At 67.8% G+C, this 16386-nt stretch overlaps 1 protein-coding gene across 1 annotated transcript; it reads left to right on the top strand.

Moving 5' to 3' along the window:
* CHLRE_01g015103v5 (uncharacterized protein) lies at positions 1–16373 on the top strand. Its single transcript, XM_043058381.1, has 21 exons — positions 1–228; positions 390–453; positions 683–1046; positions 1335–1453; positions 1636–1709; positions 1921–2158; positions 2366–2520; positions 2700–2803; positions 3055–3499; positions 3688–3936; positions 4105–4302; positions 4418–4472; positions 4627–4650; positions 4777–4858; positions 5007–5086; positions 5228–12553; positions 12672–13156; positions 13306–13436; positions 13565–13827; positions 13971–14264; positions 14477–16373. The coding sequence occupies exons 1-21, from the start codon at positions 80–82 to the stop codon at positions 16307–16309; spliced, it is 12732 nt and encodes a 4243-aa protein (XP_042928295.1). The 5' UTR covers positions 1–79; the 3' UTR covers positions 16310–16373.
* The last annotated feature ends 13 nt before the right edge of the window (positions 16374–16386 follow it).

Here is a 16386-nt window from a genome sequence, read left to right as displayed (position 1 = left end):
AAGCTACGAGCTTTGTAGCGAATCGTGCCTTCTTCTGTCACCATGGCGAATTCCCCTAGCCTGGAGTTCCTAAGAAGACATGGCCGCGCGGCACTTGGCGATTCTGCTGGTGCTTGCAGTATCTTATGGTGCAGGCGTGGAAATTGAATGGCGAGAGCTTGGCACGACGGATGACCGGAGTTGTGTGTCAAGCGAGCTGGCCGGCGACCGCACACTGGGCACAGCCAGGTGAGGATATGCTGCTTATGTTGGCAACTCAAAGCTTTTGCAAGTGCTTATCAAGCCGGGGGTGTGGGTTGGGGACACGGGGCAGCTGCATAAGGCCGCGCCAGGTCCCAGAGCTCTGAAGCTCTGCCACTGGCTCAGCGACCTTCCCATCCCGCACGCAGCTGCTCGGGGCTGCCTCTGGAGCGAGCAGTGTTCAGCTGTCTGGTGACAGCAGACGGCAGCGAGGTGAGCTCCAACCGGGTCAGCGGGCCCCCGTGTGCCCAATTGCTTGTGCTCCCCCGCGCACGGGGAAGCAGTTGAATCCGGCATGAACTGCTGCCTGTGGCGATGTAAAACATGAGGCAGCGAACATGTCACAGCAACTGCACGTGTGCAGCTGAACCTGGCAGATATCGTGAGCTAGTAGCCCACACAACTGAATGAGAACACACTGGGTTGGTTGGGGGTCGTGCAGGTGCCGGCGCCGCGCATCCTGGTAGCACAGCAGGACAATGCCCTCATCAGCTCAGGTGGCACGGCGGGGTCAGGCCCAGGGCCACCGTCGGCCGCAAATGCCATGCTCAGCTCATCCTCCTACGCCTCCAGCGGAACCAACGCCAGCAGCATCACCGCCATCAGTGGCACCAAAGCCGACGGCAGTGCCAGTAGCGTCAGCAGCGGTGGTGCCACCAGTGGTGGTGTGCTGGACCAGATGGCGGGCTACCTGGCGGCGGCGCTGCCGGGGCGTGGCGTGGCGGTGGAGCAGATGAGCATTGACGCCTTCGAGGAGCAGCTGTTCCGTGGGGACGGCTGGGCGGCCAACAGCAGCGGTGTGGCCGGTGAGGCGGAGGGGGGAAGGCTTGACAGATGCAAGGGTGCGACAGGTTTGGGTGAGCAGAGAGAGGAGCGCGGCTGATTTGGGGTCTCCACAGGCGCCGACGTTATGGGCAGTGGGCGGGGCGGAGAAGGCGGAGAGGACGAGGGCACAGGGTGCGGTTTCAGGCTTGACTAGCTTGCAGATGGGGCGCGGGGGTATGGCGGAGGAAGGGGTGGAGGAAGGATTTCGGGGCGTGTGGCATATCTGCGTGCCCACGCGGCGTGCGCGGCTTGGTGCCCCATGCCCGCAGGCCTGCCGGTGAGCCCTGTGTCGACCTACCTGCTTGCCGACCGGCTGGCGCCTTTGGGGGCGTTGCTGTCGCGCGACGCCAGGCTGCAGTGGAGCGACTTCAATGCGTTCTTCAGGACGGTAGGACTGCGCAGTGGGATTTCACACAGCCGGCTGGGCTGGGAACGCGGAAGGTCGTGGGCAGGGTTGGTGAATTCTGGCGCGCGAAAGGTTGCAATGCGTGTATGGCTGGGCCGGCTGTTGAACCCGCAGATCTCATGCCTGACCTGCATGCCGTCACCCGCCCTGCCTTTACTGCGCAGGTGGCGGCGGTATATGACGGAGGGGTCATCTCGGTGCCGTACACGGCCGAGATACCGCTGCTGTTCTACCGCACGTGAGTCTGCCGGCTTTCAGGGGCCGGGCGGGCGGGGCTCTCTGGGCCGGCGTCTGCCGCGCAGGGGAACCTGCAGATCAATAGCGCACCTTACTTATCAGTTTGCGTGCCCTGTCACCCGTGCCTTGCACCTGGCCATGGGCTCTGCCCGCGCGGCCATAAATTAGCATGAGTAGCCCGCACCGCTCCTGCGTCTTTGCGTGGGTTGCAGGGACGTGTTTGCGGAGCGCGGGCTGCGGCCGCCCGCCACGTGGCACGAGTACCTGCACCTGGCCGGCCAGCTCCACGGCCAGGCCATGCCGGTGTCGCCCGACTCCAACAGCACCATCGCGGGCTGGTGCGAGTCCTTCCCCACCGGCTGCAGCTACGACGGCATCACGCTCACCGCCATCTGGACCAGCTTCGTGGCGCGACAGGGCCCGCAGGCGGGCGCCTTCTTTGACCCACAGGTTCGATACAGTCACTGCTTGCTCAGGAAGTCGCTTTGTATCGTGTTCAGGAAGTCGCTTTGTATGAACAGTTCTCCTGTTCAGGGCCTGTGGACCAGTCCTTGCCCCGCAAACACGGGTACATGTGCGTTTGGCGGGGCGCCTCTTGCGAGTCAAACCTGTCCAGCCCTGTCTCAATGCGTTTCCGTTCACCGCTGGTGCGTACAGACCATGTCGCCGCGGCTGGCGGGCGCGGGCATGGCCGAGTCCATCCGCGTGTTCCGCGAGCTGCACGAGTTTGAACTGGAGCCGCACCCGCCCGACTGCTTGCGCAACAGCCTCGAGCTCATCCTGCAGCGCTGTGCGCTGTTCCCCGCCGTCAGGTGCGCTGCGTCACGACAAGGGGCTGGGCATGAGGCAGGAGCTGCGTGGCTGCATGGCGGGATGACGCTTGGCGGCACATGAGTCACGGCTTGGCGGTGTATATATGGGGCGGGTACAGTCAGCAGTCGGGCATGTCGGCTGACGCACAAGGCTGCTCGTTGCTTGCCTTGCACCACAGCACGCTGTGGAAGCACGTCATGTTGAGCGGCGGCGACTTCCTGCGGGGGCGGCTGGGCGTGGCGCGGCTGCCGGGCAGTGAGCTGGTGGAGGACCCCAGCACAGGTGCGTTGTTTGCCCCGTAAGCAAGCAAGACCGCTGATGTACGAAGCCTGTAAGCGAGAGGCGGCTAGGGCCAGGATCCAGGCTCGCTTGGGCGACAGCACGGATGGGTGGTGCTTTCTCTGTCAAAATATTGGTTGCACCGAGCACTGCAGGACCTTGTGCCCATAGACCGGTGCGTTATGATTTCTTGGCGCCTGACTTATGCGTCTTCCTGGATGGGCCGTGCGTGCCTGCCTGCTGCCTGCCCGCAGGCATGCTGGTGCCCTGCACTGAGGTGCTGTGCCCCTACGGCGAGCTGACCGACATGCAGTCGCCGCCGCCTTCCACCGCGCGCTTTGACCTGACCCTTAACCAAGAGGCGGCAGCTAACTCCTCACCGCCCACCGCCGCTGCACCGGCACGACTGCCAGACAATAGCAGCGGCAGCGGCACTGGTGGTGCCTCGCAGCGTCGCACTCTGCTCGCCCCGGACGTGGGAAGCAGCCGGCGGGCGTGGGTCAACTTTGCGCCGTTCCTGGGGCGCGGCGCGGTGTCAATGGGCGTCAGTGTTCAAGCAAACCCGATGTGGCAGTATGCGGCGTGGCGCGCGATCAGCGCTGCACTGGCGCCCGAGGCGATGTGGACCAGCCTGCTGGACCCGACCACCGCCTTCAGCCCCGTGCGTGACTCGCACATGGACAAAGGCAACATAGACCGGTGAGCGGGGGCGCACGGGCGTGCGTATACGACGTGCGTGACGATGTATTGAATGATCCACCAGTGTCTCTTGGCCAGCCGCATCGGTGCTAGAGGGCTGTCTTCAACACTAGCACCGCAGCCGTCGGGCGCTGCCTGCCTGCCTACCTGCCTGCCTGACTGCGCGTGCCGCTGCCTGCTGTCTGCAGCTGGGTGGCGGCCGGCTACGACCGCGGCGCAGCACTGGGCTACCTGACCGCCTTCCGTGGCGTGGTGCTGCACCCCAACGCCGTCATGAGCCCGCGCATCCCCGGCTCGGAGCACCTGGTCCGCATCCTGGCCAGCCTGTCCTCGGTGCTGCAGTACAACAGCAGCGTCAGCGAGGCGGAGCTGGTGAGGGGCCTGCGCGCCGACCTGCGGCTTGCCTTCAACAGCTCCGACCCGGCCTTGCGGCAGCGGTGAGTCACCGGCCCTGCAGCCGACACTACTTGCAACTCCCGGCAAGCTGCCCCCTGCTGCAATGTGCGGTGCTCGACTTGCATGCGTGTTATCATCCCAGGCCTGCAACATTGCCACCCTTTGCTCAAACGTGATTCTTGTGGTGCCTTGCTTCCCGCCATTCGCAGTTACCGGGCTGACATTGGATACACGCCGGCGTCCTCCATTGCGGATCCCGCGGGGCAGGCCGTGGGCAATAGCCTGACCGCGGGCGCCATCGCCGGCATTGTGGTCGGCACTGTAGCGGGCACGGTGCTGGTCGGCGTGCTGTGCGTGTTGCTGGGGCGCGGCTACAACAAGTACCGGTCGCACCTTGTCATCAGGATGTGAGTCTGATGATGAGTCTTGGTGGCGGCTTTGAGAGCTCGCTGGGGCTGGTGCACATGGGCTCCTTCTCTTGCATGGGCACTAAGGTTCGGTGCGCGTGCTACGGTGTCACAGGTCCTCGGCGCCTTCGTATGGACATGACACATCCCTGATGATCACCGATATCATGGTAAGGTGTGCAGCCGTGAATCCTTGGCACGGGCAGATTGCTTGGCGTCACCGGGCCTGCAGCACGATGTGGGACCTTTCGGCTGCACCTTTGTCACATTGCTATGCGTACCAGCCTTATAAGCAACCCGTGGTGTGTGGCTACCACACCGCAGGACTCAACCAAGCTTTGGGAGCAGGTACGCGAGCGTGCATGCCACATGTTTACCAAGCGTATTTCATGCGGCGGCCGTGCGGGATGTAACAGATATAATAACTTCAGAGCAGTGGCACTGACCTCGGCGCACGTTTCGCACTTCCCGCAGGTGGACGAGTCAGTGATGGACACCTCGCTGGACATGCACAACCGGACCATACGGCACCTGCTGCCGCGCTATGGCGCATACGGTGCGTGCAGTGCGCGCCGCGCCTGTCATTCTGTCCTCATGCCGACCTTCGGCCAGCCATGAGGCTGCCTCCGCGCACGCCCATGCGCTCCTGTGCACCTCTACCCACTCGCAACTGCTACCCTTGTCGCCGCTGCTGGGCGCCACAGAGTGCCACACCGAGGGCGACTCGTTCATCCTCGCCTTCCATACCGCCGCGGACGCGGTGGCGTGCGCCCTGGAGATCCAGGTGCGGTGCGGTGTGCCGCGGGGCACCCCGCCGCATACAGCAGGGCTGGATGTTGTGTGTGCGGTAGCCTTTGCTCACTTTCATGCAGTAGCCGGGGCAGCTGAATAGTCACGAGGGCGCGTATGGATGGGCACTACGCAGGTGGCACTGCTGCACCTGGACTGGCCCGAGGAGCTGCTGCTGGCGGACGCTTGCCGCCCCGTGCTGGCGCTGCCGCCGCCCACGACCGCAGCCGGCCCCTCGCCGTCGACCACCACCCGCGGCGGCTTCTTCGGTGGTGGCGGCGGTAGCCGCATCTTGGCGGGCGCTACAGCTGCTATCGAGCACATGGGTGGCAGCAGCCGAACGAGCCTTGACACGGCGCTACCGAGGGCTCCTGGCTATGGCATGGCCGCAGACCTGGCCATGCCGCAGGGATTGAACACGGGGCTGAGCGCCAATAACATGCGGCAACTGTCAGGCGGAACGAGTTCTCCATACCGCATCAGTGGCAGCGGCATTGTGGCCTGGGCGTTTGCAGGCCGCCCAAGCAGCACGGGCGCAGGTGTCGGCGCCAGCAGCCGCCAGCCTTCCTCCAACCTGTTCCACCTGGGGTCCCAGGGGCAGTTGGCGGCGACCAACCGCAGCGGCGACGGGCGCGTGAGTTACGCCAGTGGCGCTGCGTCTGGTTTGGGGCACGTTCACACCGAAGGTTACGACGGCACGGGCAGCCCGCAGGCGGGCAGCAGCAACGTCAGCAACGCCACGCCGCGCAGGATTGGGCGGCGGCGCACGCACGGAGACTTCGATGCCATACAGCCGCACCCTTACATCACTTACGACCGAAATGTGTTCGACCCGAGCGAGAACGGCATCGATTTGGTCATGCCCACGTCGCCGCTTGCGGACAGCAGTCCAGCGGTGCAGCTCCAACTCACGGCTGCGCAGCAGCAGCCGGTGCGGGGGCAGCAGGGGCAGGTGTACTACCCGAACCAGCCGTATCTGCCACAGCAGCAAATCCAGCGCGGCGGCCCGTCCATACCCTCGCCCATCCCGGAGGGCAGGCCGTCGCGGCGGGAGCTGCAACTGCCGGCCTCGGCGCTGGCCGCTGCAGCGGCAGAATTCGGCAGCGGCCAGCAGGGCGCAGGCGGGGGTGGCGGCGGCGGCAGTGGCACGCCCTCGCGGCGCACGAGCAGCTACGGCCGCAGCAGCAGCCACGCGATGTGGCCGGGCGGCGTCAACACCGCCCTCTGGTCCACTGCCAGTGCCGCCAGCGGCCTCGCGTTGACGGGTGGCCTCGGCGCAGCCCTGGCCTCAGCCCCGGCCCCGGCTGTGGGCGGAGGCACGGGGGCCAGTGGCGCCAGTGGTGGTGGCTTGGCGCGATGGCAGCCGAGCTCATTTACGGTGCCGATGGCTGGCCTTGTTGGCCCTGCCCTGCCTCTGAGTGGCGGCAGCACCGCAGCCAACCAGTACTGCCGCACCACAGCGTCTGCAAGCGGCGCCGCTGGCGCCGCCGATGGCTCGCCTCGGTCGGGCCCTGGTGCTGCGGCGGCGGCTGCCTCGGTGCTGGCAGCGGTTGTGGCCACGCCAGCAGCGGATGGCGGCGGCGGTGTGCACGCAGGCAGCCGGTACCTTGGCGGCTTCCCGTTGGAAGACGCGGGCGGCGACTCGGGGCCCAAGCGGTCGAGCCTCAGCTTGCAGGCGCGGCTGCCGCCGCCGCAGCTGCCGTCCCCCGGCAAATCTGCAACGGCGGCAGCTGCAGCAGGGCGGCCGCTACCGTCGCACCACTCGGGCCCTCTGCCTCTTCACCATCTGGAGCCCCATCTGCACCCGCACCCGACGCAACACCACCTCACCCGCCTTCCGCCCTCGCTCCGTAGGACGGCGGATGGCCACGCTTCTGGCGGTGTCCGCTGCATGGGCTCACCCAATATTGCCGACAAGCACTCGCACCTGGGCAGCGCTGGGTACGATGACGGCGGCGGGCGCGTGAGCGCCGCCGGCATGGGCACAGCGGCAACAGCCGGGGCAACCAGCGGGCCACTAATGAGCAGTGGCGCTGCGGTGGCGTCGAGCGGCGACTGGGACAGGAACTCGAGCGGCGCCCTGCAGCGGCTTGGGCACAGCGGCTCGGGTGCAGCGCTGTACGTGTCGTCGCTGCGCAACTCAGCGGGGCCGCCGCCGGTGCTCGGGGCTGTTGCAGAGCTTGGGAGCATGGCAGAAGGCGAGGAGGGCGAGGAGGCCGGGGACGGAGAGGACTCTGCCGGGCAGGCGACAGCACAGGACAGCGAGCGTCGCCGCAGTGTCAGCGGGCTGAGCGGGCGGGCACGGCTTTTGAAGGGCGGTGAGACGAACGAACCCGGGTCAGCGCCCATCACATACGGCAACAGAAGCGCTGTGCCGGCCGTGTCACGTGAGCTCCGTGTCGATGCGCCCATGTCGTATCACACGCACAAGCCAGACGCAGCTGTAGCCCGCGCAGCGGCTGGTGATAGTGCCTTGACAATAGGTCGGGCAGCTTCGAGGCCGTTGGGCGGTGGCGATGCCGGCGCCTGTGGGACGCCGCAGGCTGCACAGACTGACGACCCTGCAGCTGCAGCCGCCGTGGCTGGCTACAGCAGCCCCTTTGCCCTCAATGGATGGCTGCGCGCAGTTGTTGCACAGGAGTTGGCTGCCAGCAGCAGGACTGGCGTCACCGCCCCCGGCATCGACAGCGCTCAGGAACCCGGCAGTGCCAGCGCTGGCCCCAGCCAGGGCGCTGGCAGCATTAGCGCTGGCCCGAGTTTTGGCATCGGGATGGGCAGTGCCGCCGCCAGCACGGGCAACACGGCCTGCGTATTCGGCCCTGTCCAAGCCACCATGACCACCACCCCCCGCACTGCCGCCGCCGCTGGCGTGATGGGTGCCGGCAGCGGCGCCAGCTGGGTGGGCGCCAGCTTCTCGCTGAGGAACATGCCTGCGCTGAGCAGCAGCCAGCGCAACGCCGACCATCACCATCACCTGCAAGCGCAGAACCCCAGTGAGGCGGTGCTCATGCACGCGATGATTGGCGCCGGCACGGCGGGCAGTGCCGTGGACAACGACGCGCGGTTGACGGTGGTGGAGGATGACCTTGAGGACGGTGGCGGGCCCCATGGGTTGCGGACGGGCTCGGGCTCCCGCCGAGTACGAGCCCCTGGCAGCGCCAGCCCGGCAGCAACAGGGGAAGGCGAGCATGCGGCGCTCGGGAGAGTAGCACCGCTTTCGGCGCTCGGTCGCCCCCCGCGAGTGCCGCAGCGCGCTTTGCAGCACAATGGGGAAGCAGGCTCGGAGGCCGACGCAACCGCTGCTGGTCTGGTTGGTGATGCCGGTGGTGGTGGCAATGGCAACGCGGACGGGCTGGGCGGGCTGTCGGAACTGGAGCAGGGTAAGGAACCGGTCAGCGGCGTTGCTGGCGGCGCCAGGGCCAATCCTGCGCCAGCACCTCCACCGGCACGCGCAGCACTACAACCGTTGCCGCCGCTGCCGAACAGCGACGGGGCCCCGAGCCTGCCTCCGCCGTCGGCGCTGACGCTTCGTCCGCACTCGGTCATTCACCGCGTCCAGCAACCGCACAATCTGCCGCAGCCCGATGCAGCTGGAACAAGCACGGCTTCGTTGAGCTCACCGCGGGACAGCAGGCCATCGCAGCGTGATGCTGCGGCCTTCCTGGAGCAGTACGGTGCTGTGCCCAAAAGCGCAAGTTCCAGGCAGGTACAACCTGCGCCAATCTATTCGCGAAAGCAGCCCGGGGCGTCCACGGAAGCTGCATCTTCGCCGCAGCAGCTGCCGCCGCGTTGGCCCCCCTGGCGGGCGTTCACCATGTCTGGAGTGCCTGGCACACAGGCCAGCACGGGCCCTGCGTTGCTAGCCCTGAGTCCGGGCTCATCCCGCGCCGTCAAGAGCACCACCAACGACTCATCGGTGCTGCGTATGGGCCTGCTGCGGGCGCCGTCGCTCCTAGCCAAGCGCCTCTTCGGCGGAGGCGGAGGCGCTGCGGCTTCATCCGCAAGTGCCGCGCCTTCAAGCGCTGACACCGGCACCGGCGCTGGGAGCCCCGTCTCCCTTCCGCAATCCCCTGCTGGGCCCAGGACGGGGTCCAGGGCCGCGCCCGCTGGTAGTTCGCCGGCAGTGCGTGGCATGCCCCACGGCCAAGCGCTGGTGCTGGCCATGGGCCAGCACATAGACCAGCAGGCTGTGGACTCCTCTGGCTCGGCCACAGTGTACGGCGGCAGCGGCTATCCAGGGCCAGGCACACCCGGCTCCGCCTGTGGAGCCGCTGCTGCGCCGTCCGCTGCATTGACGCCGGTTGCGGCCCTCGGGGTAGGCCAGGGTGCTAGCGGCAGGCTCACGGAGCGTACGGCTTCCGTGCTGGGAGCCCGCTCGCTGACGCCCGTCAGCGGCCGGAAGCTGCGCAGCCGCCGCCAGCGGTCCTCCGGCGCCGGCGGGCTTCCAGAGACGGAGGTGGACCTGGCATCTGTGCTGCTGCGTCGCGGCCCGGCCGATCGCCGGACCTTCCGCCAGTCGCTGCTGCAGCTGTGCTATAGCCAGCACGCGACGGCTACGGCTGTCGGCGGCGCTGCCGGGCGCGCGACCGTGCGCCACGGCAGCGTCACTGCGCTTCTGTCGCCTCTGGCTGCGCTTGTAGGCGGCGCAGGGGGCACCACACAAGGCAGCGGCACGCGCAGGGGTGCCCGCGCCCTGGCTACCCGTGAAAGTGTCATTACGCCTGAGCTGCTCGCGGCAACAGGCTCCGCAGCACCATCGCTCTCAGCGCAGCTGGGAGCCAAGGGCTTCAGCGGCAACGCAACCGGGGCGAGCAGCAGCCGCGGCGGCGTCGTCACCAGCAGCGCTGACGACTCGGACCGCGTGGCGGGGACCACGACCGGCACCAGTGGTGACGAGCTGTCTTACGCGGCCGTGAGCGGTCGCGGCAGCGCGGCGTCTGCGGGCATTGCGGCGGCGGTTGGGGCCGGCGGCAGCGCGCAGCGTCATGTTGTGGGCAGGGAAGGCGGTGGCGACGGCGGTCCGTTAGATGTGGTGCCACGCAGCCCAGCACAGCCGGGGCTGGGCGCACCTGCAGCACGAATGGCCAGCGCGAATGCCTTTGCTCGGCACCCAGGCAGCGCCGGCGCCCTGCCGTCGCTCGGGCTACCAGCTTCAGCAGCTGCAGCTGCCGCCTACGCCGGCGGCAGTCCGGGTGTGGGCCCGAGCCTCGGCCCCACCGCACCGCTTGCCAATGTGGTAGACGTGGAGTCGGAATGGGTAGCAGTGCAATGCTCACCTGCCCTTGATGCGCGATATGCCCCCACCAGGACTGCTGCAAAGGCCAACAGTGTACTGGCAGAAGCGCCGAGTTCCCTGCTGTCGCTGCCTCGCGACAGCGCTGCAGGCAAAGGTGGGCTTGCGTCTCGTGAGGGACTTGTAGGGGTGGGCGCCGGCACCAGTGGCCCTGGGCCGTCTGTCGCACTGCAGGCTGCGCCGAACAGCGATGCGCAAGATGGCGCTGGCGTTAGCCGCAGCAGCAGCCGGCGCGGTGGCCACAGTAATGTGCACCTCGACTCATCGGGCGCGGCGCGCGCCGGGAGCAGCAATTTCATGCACTTGGTGCGCAGAGTCAGGTCGCTTGTGACCGGCACAGGAGGAGGTAGCGAAGGGCGCGGCGGCAGCCGCCGTGCATGCTCACTAGCCCCTTCGGACGGTGAAGTTCAGGGGCGCTGGCTCTCCCACTCGCGGCACGCGCGGCAGGAGGGAACACCGCTCCCGCCAGCGGCGACGCGATTAGGAACTGCGAAGCTGCAGCTTCAGCTGCAGGCGTTGGAAATGCCACCCCCGGATGCAGATGTCTATGAGCCTCGCATCTCCGACCCCAGCCCGCGCGCCGGCACGCCAGCCGCTGCGGCTGCCGCAGCCGCCGCCGCGGCAGCGGCAGTCTCCGTGGCGGCCGCCACGGCCGCCAAGTCTTTCCGGCGGGGCAAGCAGCTGGACGCAACGGCTGCAGCACGTACGGGTGAGGGTTCTGGTGCGGCAGGAGGTGGCGGTAACGCGGACGCGCCGTGGATGGTGCCCAGCGGCCTGGATGACCCCACAGGGCTGCTGGTGCGCAGGGCCGTGAGCCACACCACCGCGATGAACCACATGCGCGGCAGTCGCCGCATGGCAGCGCTGCAGCGGCGCCTGCCGTACCTAGAGGCGGCAGCACGCGCGCACACACTGGGGCGGCCGTACCAGGTTGGGCCTTCCGCAGCGGCGTTGGCAGTCGCGGCGCGCGGCGCCGCCAATGCGCGAGAAGGCGACGCCTTGCCGCCGTCGTCGGCACATGTACCAACTCCCGGCGGCTCGGTCGCGGTGGCATCGCTGCCGCCTTCCAATGGTGGCAGTGAGGGGGCGGATGGCGCGCCGGCATGTGGGCACTGCCCCGACGCGGCTAGCGGCGGTGGCAGGCCGTCCGGACTCAGCAGCGGCCGTCCCACTGGATCGTCATCTGCTACAGCCGGTGCTGCGGCTTGGAGGGTGTCTATTTGCGGGCCAGGCGGCAGCGACGACGGCTCTGGCACCAGCACCGCCACTTCGGCGCAGGTGGTACCAGCTGCAGCCAGCGTTCCCTCTTTTCCGCACGGGGCGGGCCCCTCTCCGCCGGGTAATAAGCGGGCAGTCAGCCTGGGGACCGCGGCTGCACCGCTCATTTCCCCTGACCCAGCAAGCGTCCGTGCTGTTCTGCCCTCGGCCAGAGTGAAGTCACAGAGGCTGCAGCCGCCGCCCAAACTCGCGGACGCTGCGCTGGTTCGGCGGCGGCACTCGCTGGCATCGCTGGCGACGCTGTGGCCTGGCGCCTACCAGAACCCACTCGCCGCGTACGGCCCTGCCGGGCCTAGCCGCTTCTTGGCGGCGGAGGTGCTGCACGAGCTGACCACAGCCGCCGACACCGCTGCGGGCTTGGGAGCCGCGCCGGCTGCCGGCGTGCAGGGGGCTGCGGTGCCCGAGGGCGGCAGCACAGAACTGGATCCGCAGACGGAGGACGGCCCGGTCGGCAGTGAGCCGAGCGGGTGGAAGGCGATTAGCGGTGCCCTTCGTGGCGTGTTGAAGCTTGGTGGCGGCAGCAGCGCGGGGAACCGCGGCAGCCGCGCCTTGTGCGGCCCCAGCTTTGAGGTCCTGCGGGCCAGCGGCAAGCTCCCGGGCGCCGACGCGGCAGCAGACACACCAGCGCTGGCGTCGGGCGTGGACGCAGTCAGCAGCGGCGTGCAGCGCAGCGCCATGTCCATGACGCAGCTGCGTGATGCGATGCGGCAGGGCTCCTTTACCGCCGCCGGCAGCGCGACGGCGGCGGCGATGGTTGCGGCGGGCGGCGCAGCGGCGCGGTCGGCGGTGTTTGGGACGCAGATGCAGGTGGCCGTGCTGGCGCAGATGCAGGCGCAGCAGGCGGCGGCGGCGGCGCAGGCGGCGGGGCAGATGCTGCCAGACAGTCCGCAGGTGCGCTGCTGTATCGTTGCTCCTTAGTATGGTAATGCTTGCACCCTCTTGCAAATCCGCTTCTTAATGTGCTTGGATACTATTGTAAGACTGCCGGAATGTCACCTCACGGTCGCAGCTGTCGGGCCGCATCGCAAGCGTGGGCCAGGGCCGCTACGCCGGCATGTCACCGCACGCCTCTTCGCTGGCGTCTCGGACGGCGCCCAACAACACTGTCGCGGCGGCGGGTGGTCCGCAGTTCCAGCCGTCACCACGGGCACCCGCGTCGCCTCGTGACATGAGCATGTCATTGCACAAAAGCCGCACTTCGAGCGGGATGTGTGTTGGCGGCACACACCACACCTGGCTCCAGGGCGGGGCCGCATTCCCTGCACGCGTAGCAGCCACGGCACATGGCTTCCAAGGACCCCCTTCAGCTGCGGCGGCTGTGTTTGCCGGCGCGCCGCACCTGCAGCACTCGCACTCGAGCCGCTCGCACCAGTCGCACAACTCTGTCACCAGCGGTGCCACTGTGTTGCAGCGCCTGTTGCCCGCGCGACGCATCAGCGGCTCAGGGCTGCAGCCGCCGCACGGCTCGCATGGCCCTGTGCCCCTCTGCTTCAGGTGAGCTGGGATCCTCTTGAACAGACGGCTTCCTGCTTCATCCACGGCAAAGCCGCGCACCCTGCAGTCAAGTCAGGTACCTGTGTAGACCGAAGCTCACACGGCGGCCTCTTCTCCTGAGTCCTCGCCGCCCTTGCTGCACATCGCAGGGGCTTTCGAGTGCGCGTTGGCGTGTCTAGCGGCCTGGCCGAGGGCCGCGATGTGATCTGGGTCAAGGCCTCTGGCCGCGTTGCCTACTCGGGCCACTGCATGCAGCTCACTAAGTTGGTCGCAGACGCAGGTAGGCCTGGCTTACTGTGGTCACGCAAGCTCTGTCCATGTTGAGAACCGACTGGCAATGCCTGCGCCCCCGTGATCAAGCCACTTAGCTCGAACCCCGCCCTCGCTCTTCCCCTCGAACGTGCTCAGGCATGGGTGGCATGGTGTTGCTCAGCGGCGACGCATGGGAGCGCCTGCAGCCCTGGCCCGAGGCCCTGACACACGCCAAAGCGCTTCATTGCGGCCGCTACGAGCTCACAGACGCCAAGGAAACGGCCGGCGCCTCGTTCCCGATGTCGGCGCCGATGGATTACGGCGGCGGTGTGTACTGGGCGCACGGCCGGCGCGGCGGTGTTGCAGGCGGCGGCGCGCGAGCCGGCTCCATGCAGGAGGTCGTGACTGACGTATTCCAGGTGGGGCATGGCTTTCGGCCTGGGGCGTGGGAAGCGTTGGGATGCTCCCATGCCTGATGCACCTATACTCAGCTTCAGGTGGGCAGTAAGATTGGGAGGATCCGAAGAGAGGCCAACCCTTGACCAATCCTTCCTTTGCGCAGGTCACAAACTCGGCGCTGCTGCCGCGGCTGGCGCATTGGGAGCAGGACGGCTGCGCCTGTGCGCTGCGGCACGGGCGGCGTCTAGTACCTGGCATAGTGGATGCGCCGCTAGGCAGCGTGACGTTCGTGTGCGTGGGCGTGGTGGGCCTGCCCGTGCTGCGAGCTTGGGACGCCGCCTGCGCGGCTGAGTCCCTCAGCCTGTGGGAAGGCGCGGTGCTGGACACGGCGTCGGCATGGGAGGGCCATCCCGCGGCCGTGTCAGACGGCGTGGCGCTAATCGCCTTTCATGAGCCGGTGAGCCCTCCTGCTAGTTGCAGTAGTGCCGTGCAGCTGTCTGCTCGGCGTGTCAGGGCGCGCACGCAGGATGACGTGCAATGGCGTGGCTGAGTCTGGTCGGTTGATGGCAATGCCTGCACAACATGGAGATGCCCGAACTCCTGCACGCTGCGAGCTGCAAGACCTTGTTGCAATCTTGTGACAAGACGTACGCGTTTGGCCTGCCGCAGGTGTTTGCGCTGGCGTTTGTGATTGCGCTGCAGGCCAGCCTGCGCGAGGAGGTTGTGTGGCCGGAGGCTCTGCTCGAACACTCGCTGGGCGAGCCGCTGGATCTGCCGGCCGTGCGCTTCCGCGGCCTTCGCACGCGCGCCACCGCCGAAACGGCGGATCACGTGCGCTTCGACGTGCGCGCCGCGACCTCGGGCGCGCTCTACCTCAACCAGGCGCCCAAGGCGCTGAAGCGACTGCGGGCCATGGCGGCAAGGGCGCGCATGGGCCAGCTGCTGTGCCGCGGCGGCGTGGCGGTGGAACTGCTGCGCGCCGCCGGTCGCGCCGCAGCGGCGCTGGGCGGCCTCGGCGGCGTGCAGCGACTGGACAGCACGTCTACCGCCGTTACCATGACCCAGGCGGCGGGCGGTGCCAGCATGACGGCGGGCAGCATGCTCGCGCCCGCCAACCAGTCCATGTCTGTGCTGTCACACGCCGGCAGCCAGGGCGGCCGCATAACACCGCGCGGCTCTTTTGGCGGCCTGCTGAGCCTAGTCGGCCGCGGCAGCCAGCGCGCCTTCCCGTCCAATCGCAACAGCCAGCGCGGTGGCGCCGGCAGTGGCGCTGGCGGTGCCATGGCCCTGCGCTCGCCATCGCTGGCCAATGCCCGGGCCAGCAGTGCCACGCTGGGGCTCTGCAGCCGCTCGTCCTCTGAGGACGACGTGCTAGCAGAACTGCCCAAACTGCTAATGCCGGCCCCAGTAGTGCCCCTGGTGTCGCCGTCGCTTTTGCAGCCTGCAGTGACGGCACTGGCGGCCGGGACGGGTAGCCCTTCACGGCCCGTGGGAGACACTGATGCAGTGATAACGGCGGCAATGGGTTCGGGATCGGTCTACGGCGCAGCGGTCTTCTCTTCTCGCAGTAGCGTTGTGCCTGGGCCTGGGGAGGAGTTGCGGCTCACAAATTCCAGCGTAGCAGTGGAGTCAGGCGCCGCAGGCGCAGCGGCTGCAGCTGCGGGCGCGGGCACCAGCTCAGGGGGTACGGGGACAGTGGGCGCCACATTCAGTAACAACGCAGTGGCACCCGGTCGTGCGGGCGTCGCCTCCGCCATCGCCACACCGCTGCTCCCACACCTGCATGTGCGCTCGCACAGCCTACAGCCGCAACCGAGCCAGCAGCAGAATGCGCCTAACAGCGTGGCATCGCCAGTTGAGGAGATAGCGCAGGCCGAAGACTCTGCCGCTGGAGCTGCAGCTGCCGCTGATGTGTCTTTGTCCATGGCCCTGACGCGCGGCAACAACCGCGCGGCGCTGCTGGTGCAGCTGCTACAGCGTGTGTCCATTCTCCCGGTGCTGGAGGAGGTCCCGCAGGCCAAGTCCAAGCGCACGCGGGCGTCGATGGAGATTGCGTCTGCGCAGCAGCGGCCTCCGGCGCGTGCGGCGACTGTTGACGAGGCATGTGACCCGGCGCCCGGCAAGCCCGGGTTCAGCCAAATTGACATGGGCACCAGCGAGCCGGCAGATGGGCCCGGTACGGCCGGGACAAAGGTGCTTGAAGCGCTCCTGGCGCACCGTGACGATTCCGTGGTGCGTTTGGCGCGTGTTGGCGAAGAGGGGGCGGGCGGGCCCCCTTTGGGCGGAGGAGGTGCATCTGACAGCGGAGGTGGTGGTCAGGACGAGGGCAGCCTTGGGCGTGGGCGTGGGCCCGCAGGGACGGGCCCGAGGCCCACGGTCGACGCGATGGCGGCGGCGACGGGTGAGCGGATGGGCGCAATGCGATTGGGACTGCCAGTGCTGTCGGCAGAAGGCGTGAAGCCCAACGGCGTGTACTTGGTCGTGGTAAGGAATGCGGTGTGAACGTTTTGCCATTTTTGCATCGGTTGTTGGTGTTAATGCCTATTGCATGTAAATAGGTGGCAGGGAAAATTCGGGCG

Source organism: Chlamydomonas reinhardtii, chromosome 1 (genome assembly GCF_000002595.2).
Source record: "Chlamydomonas reinhardtii strain CC-503 cw92 mt+ chromosome 1, whole genome shotgun sequence".
NCBI lineage: Eukaryota > Viridiplantae > Chlorophyta > Chlorophyceae > Chlamydomonadales > Chlamydomonadaceae > Chlamydomonas > Chlamydomonas reinhardtii.
Note: the sequence above shows the minus strand (reverse complement) of the source record. Positions and strands in the feature narration are given on the sequence as shown.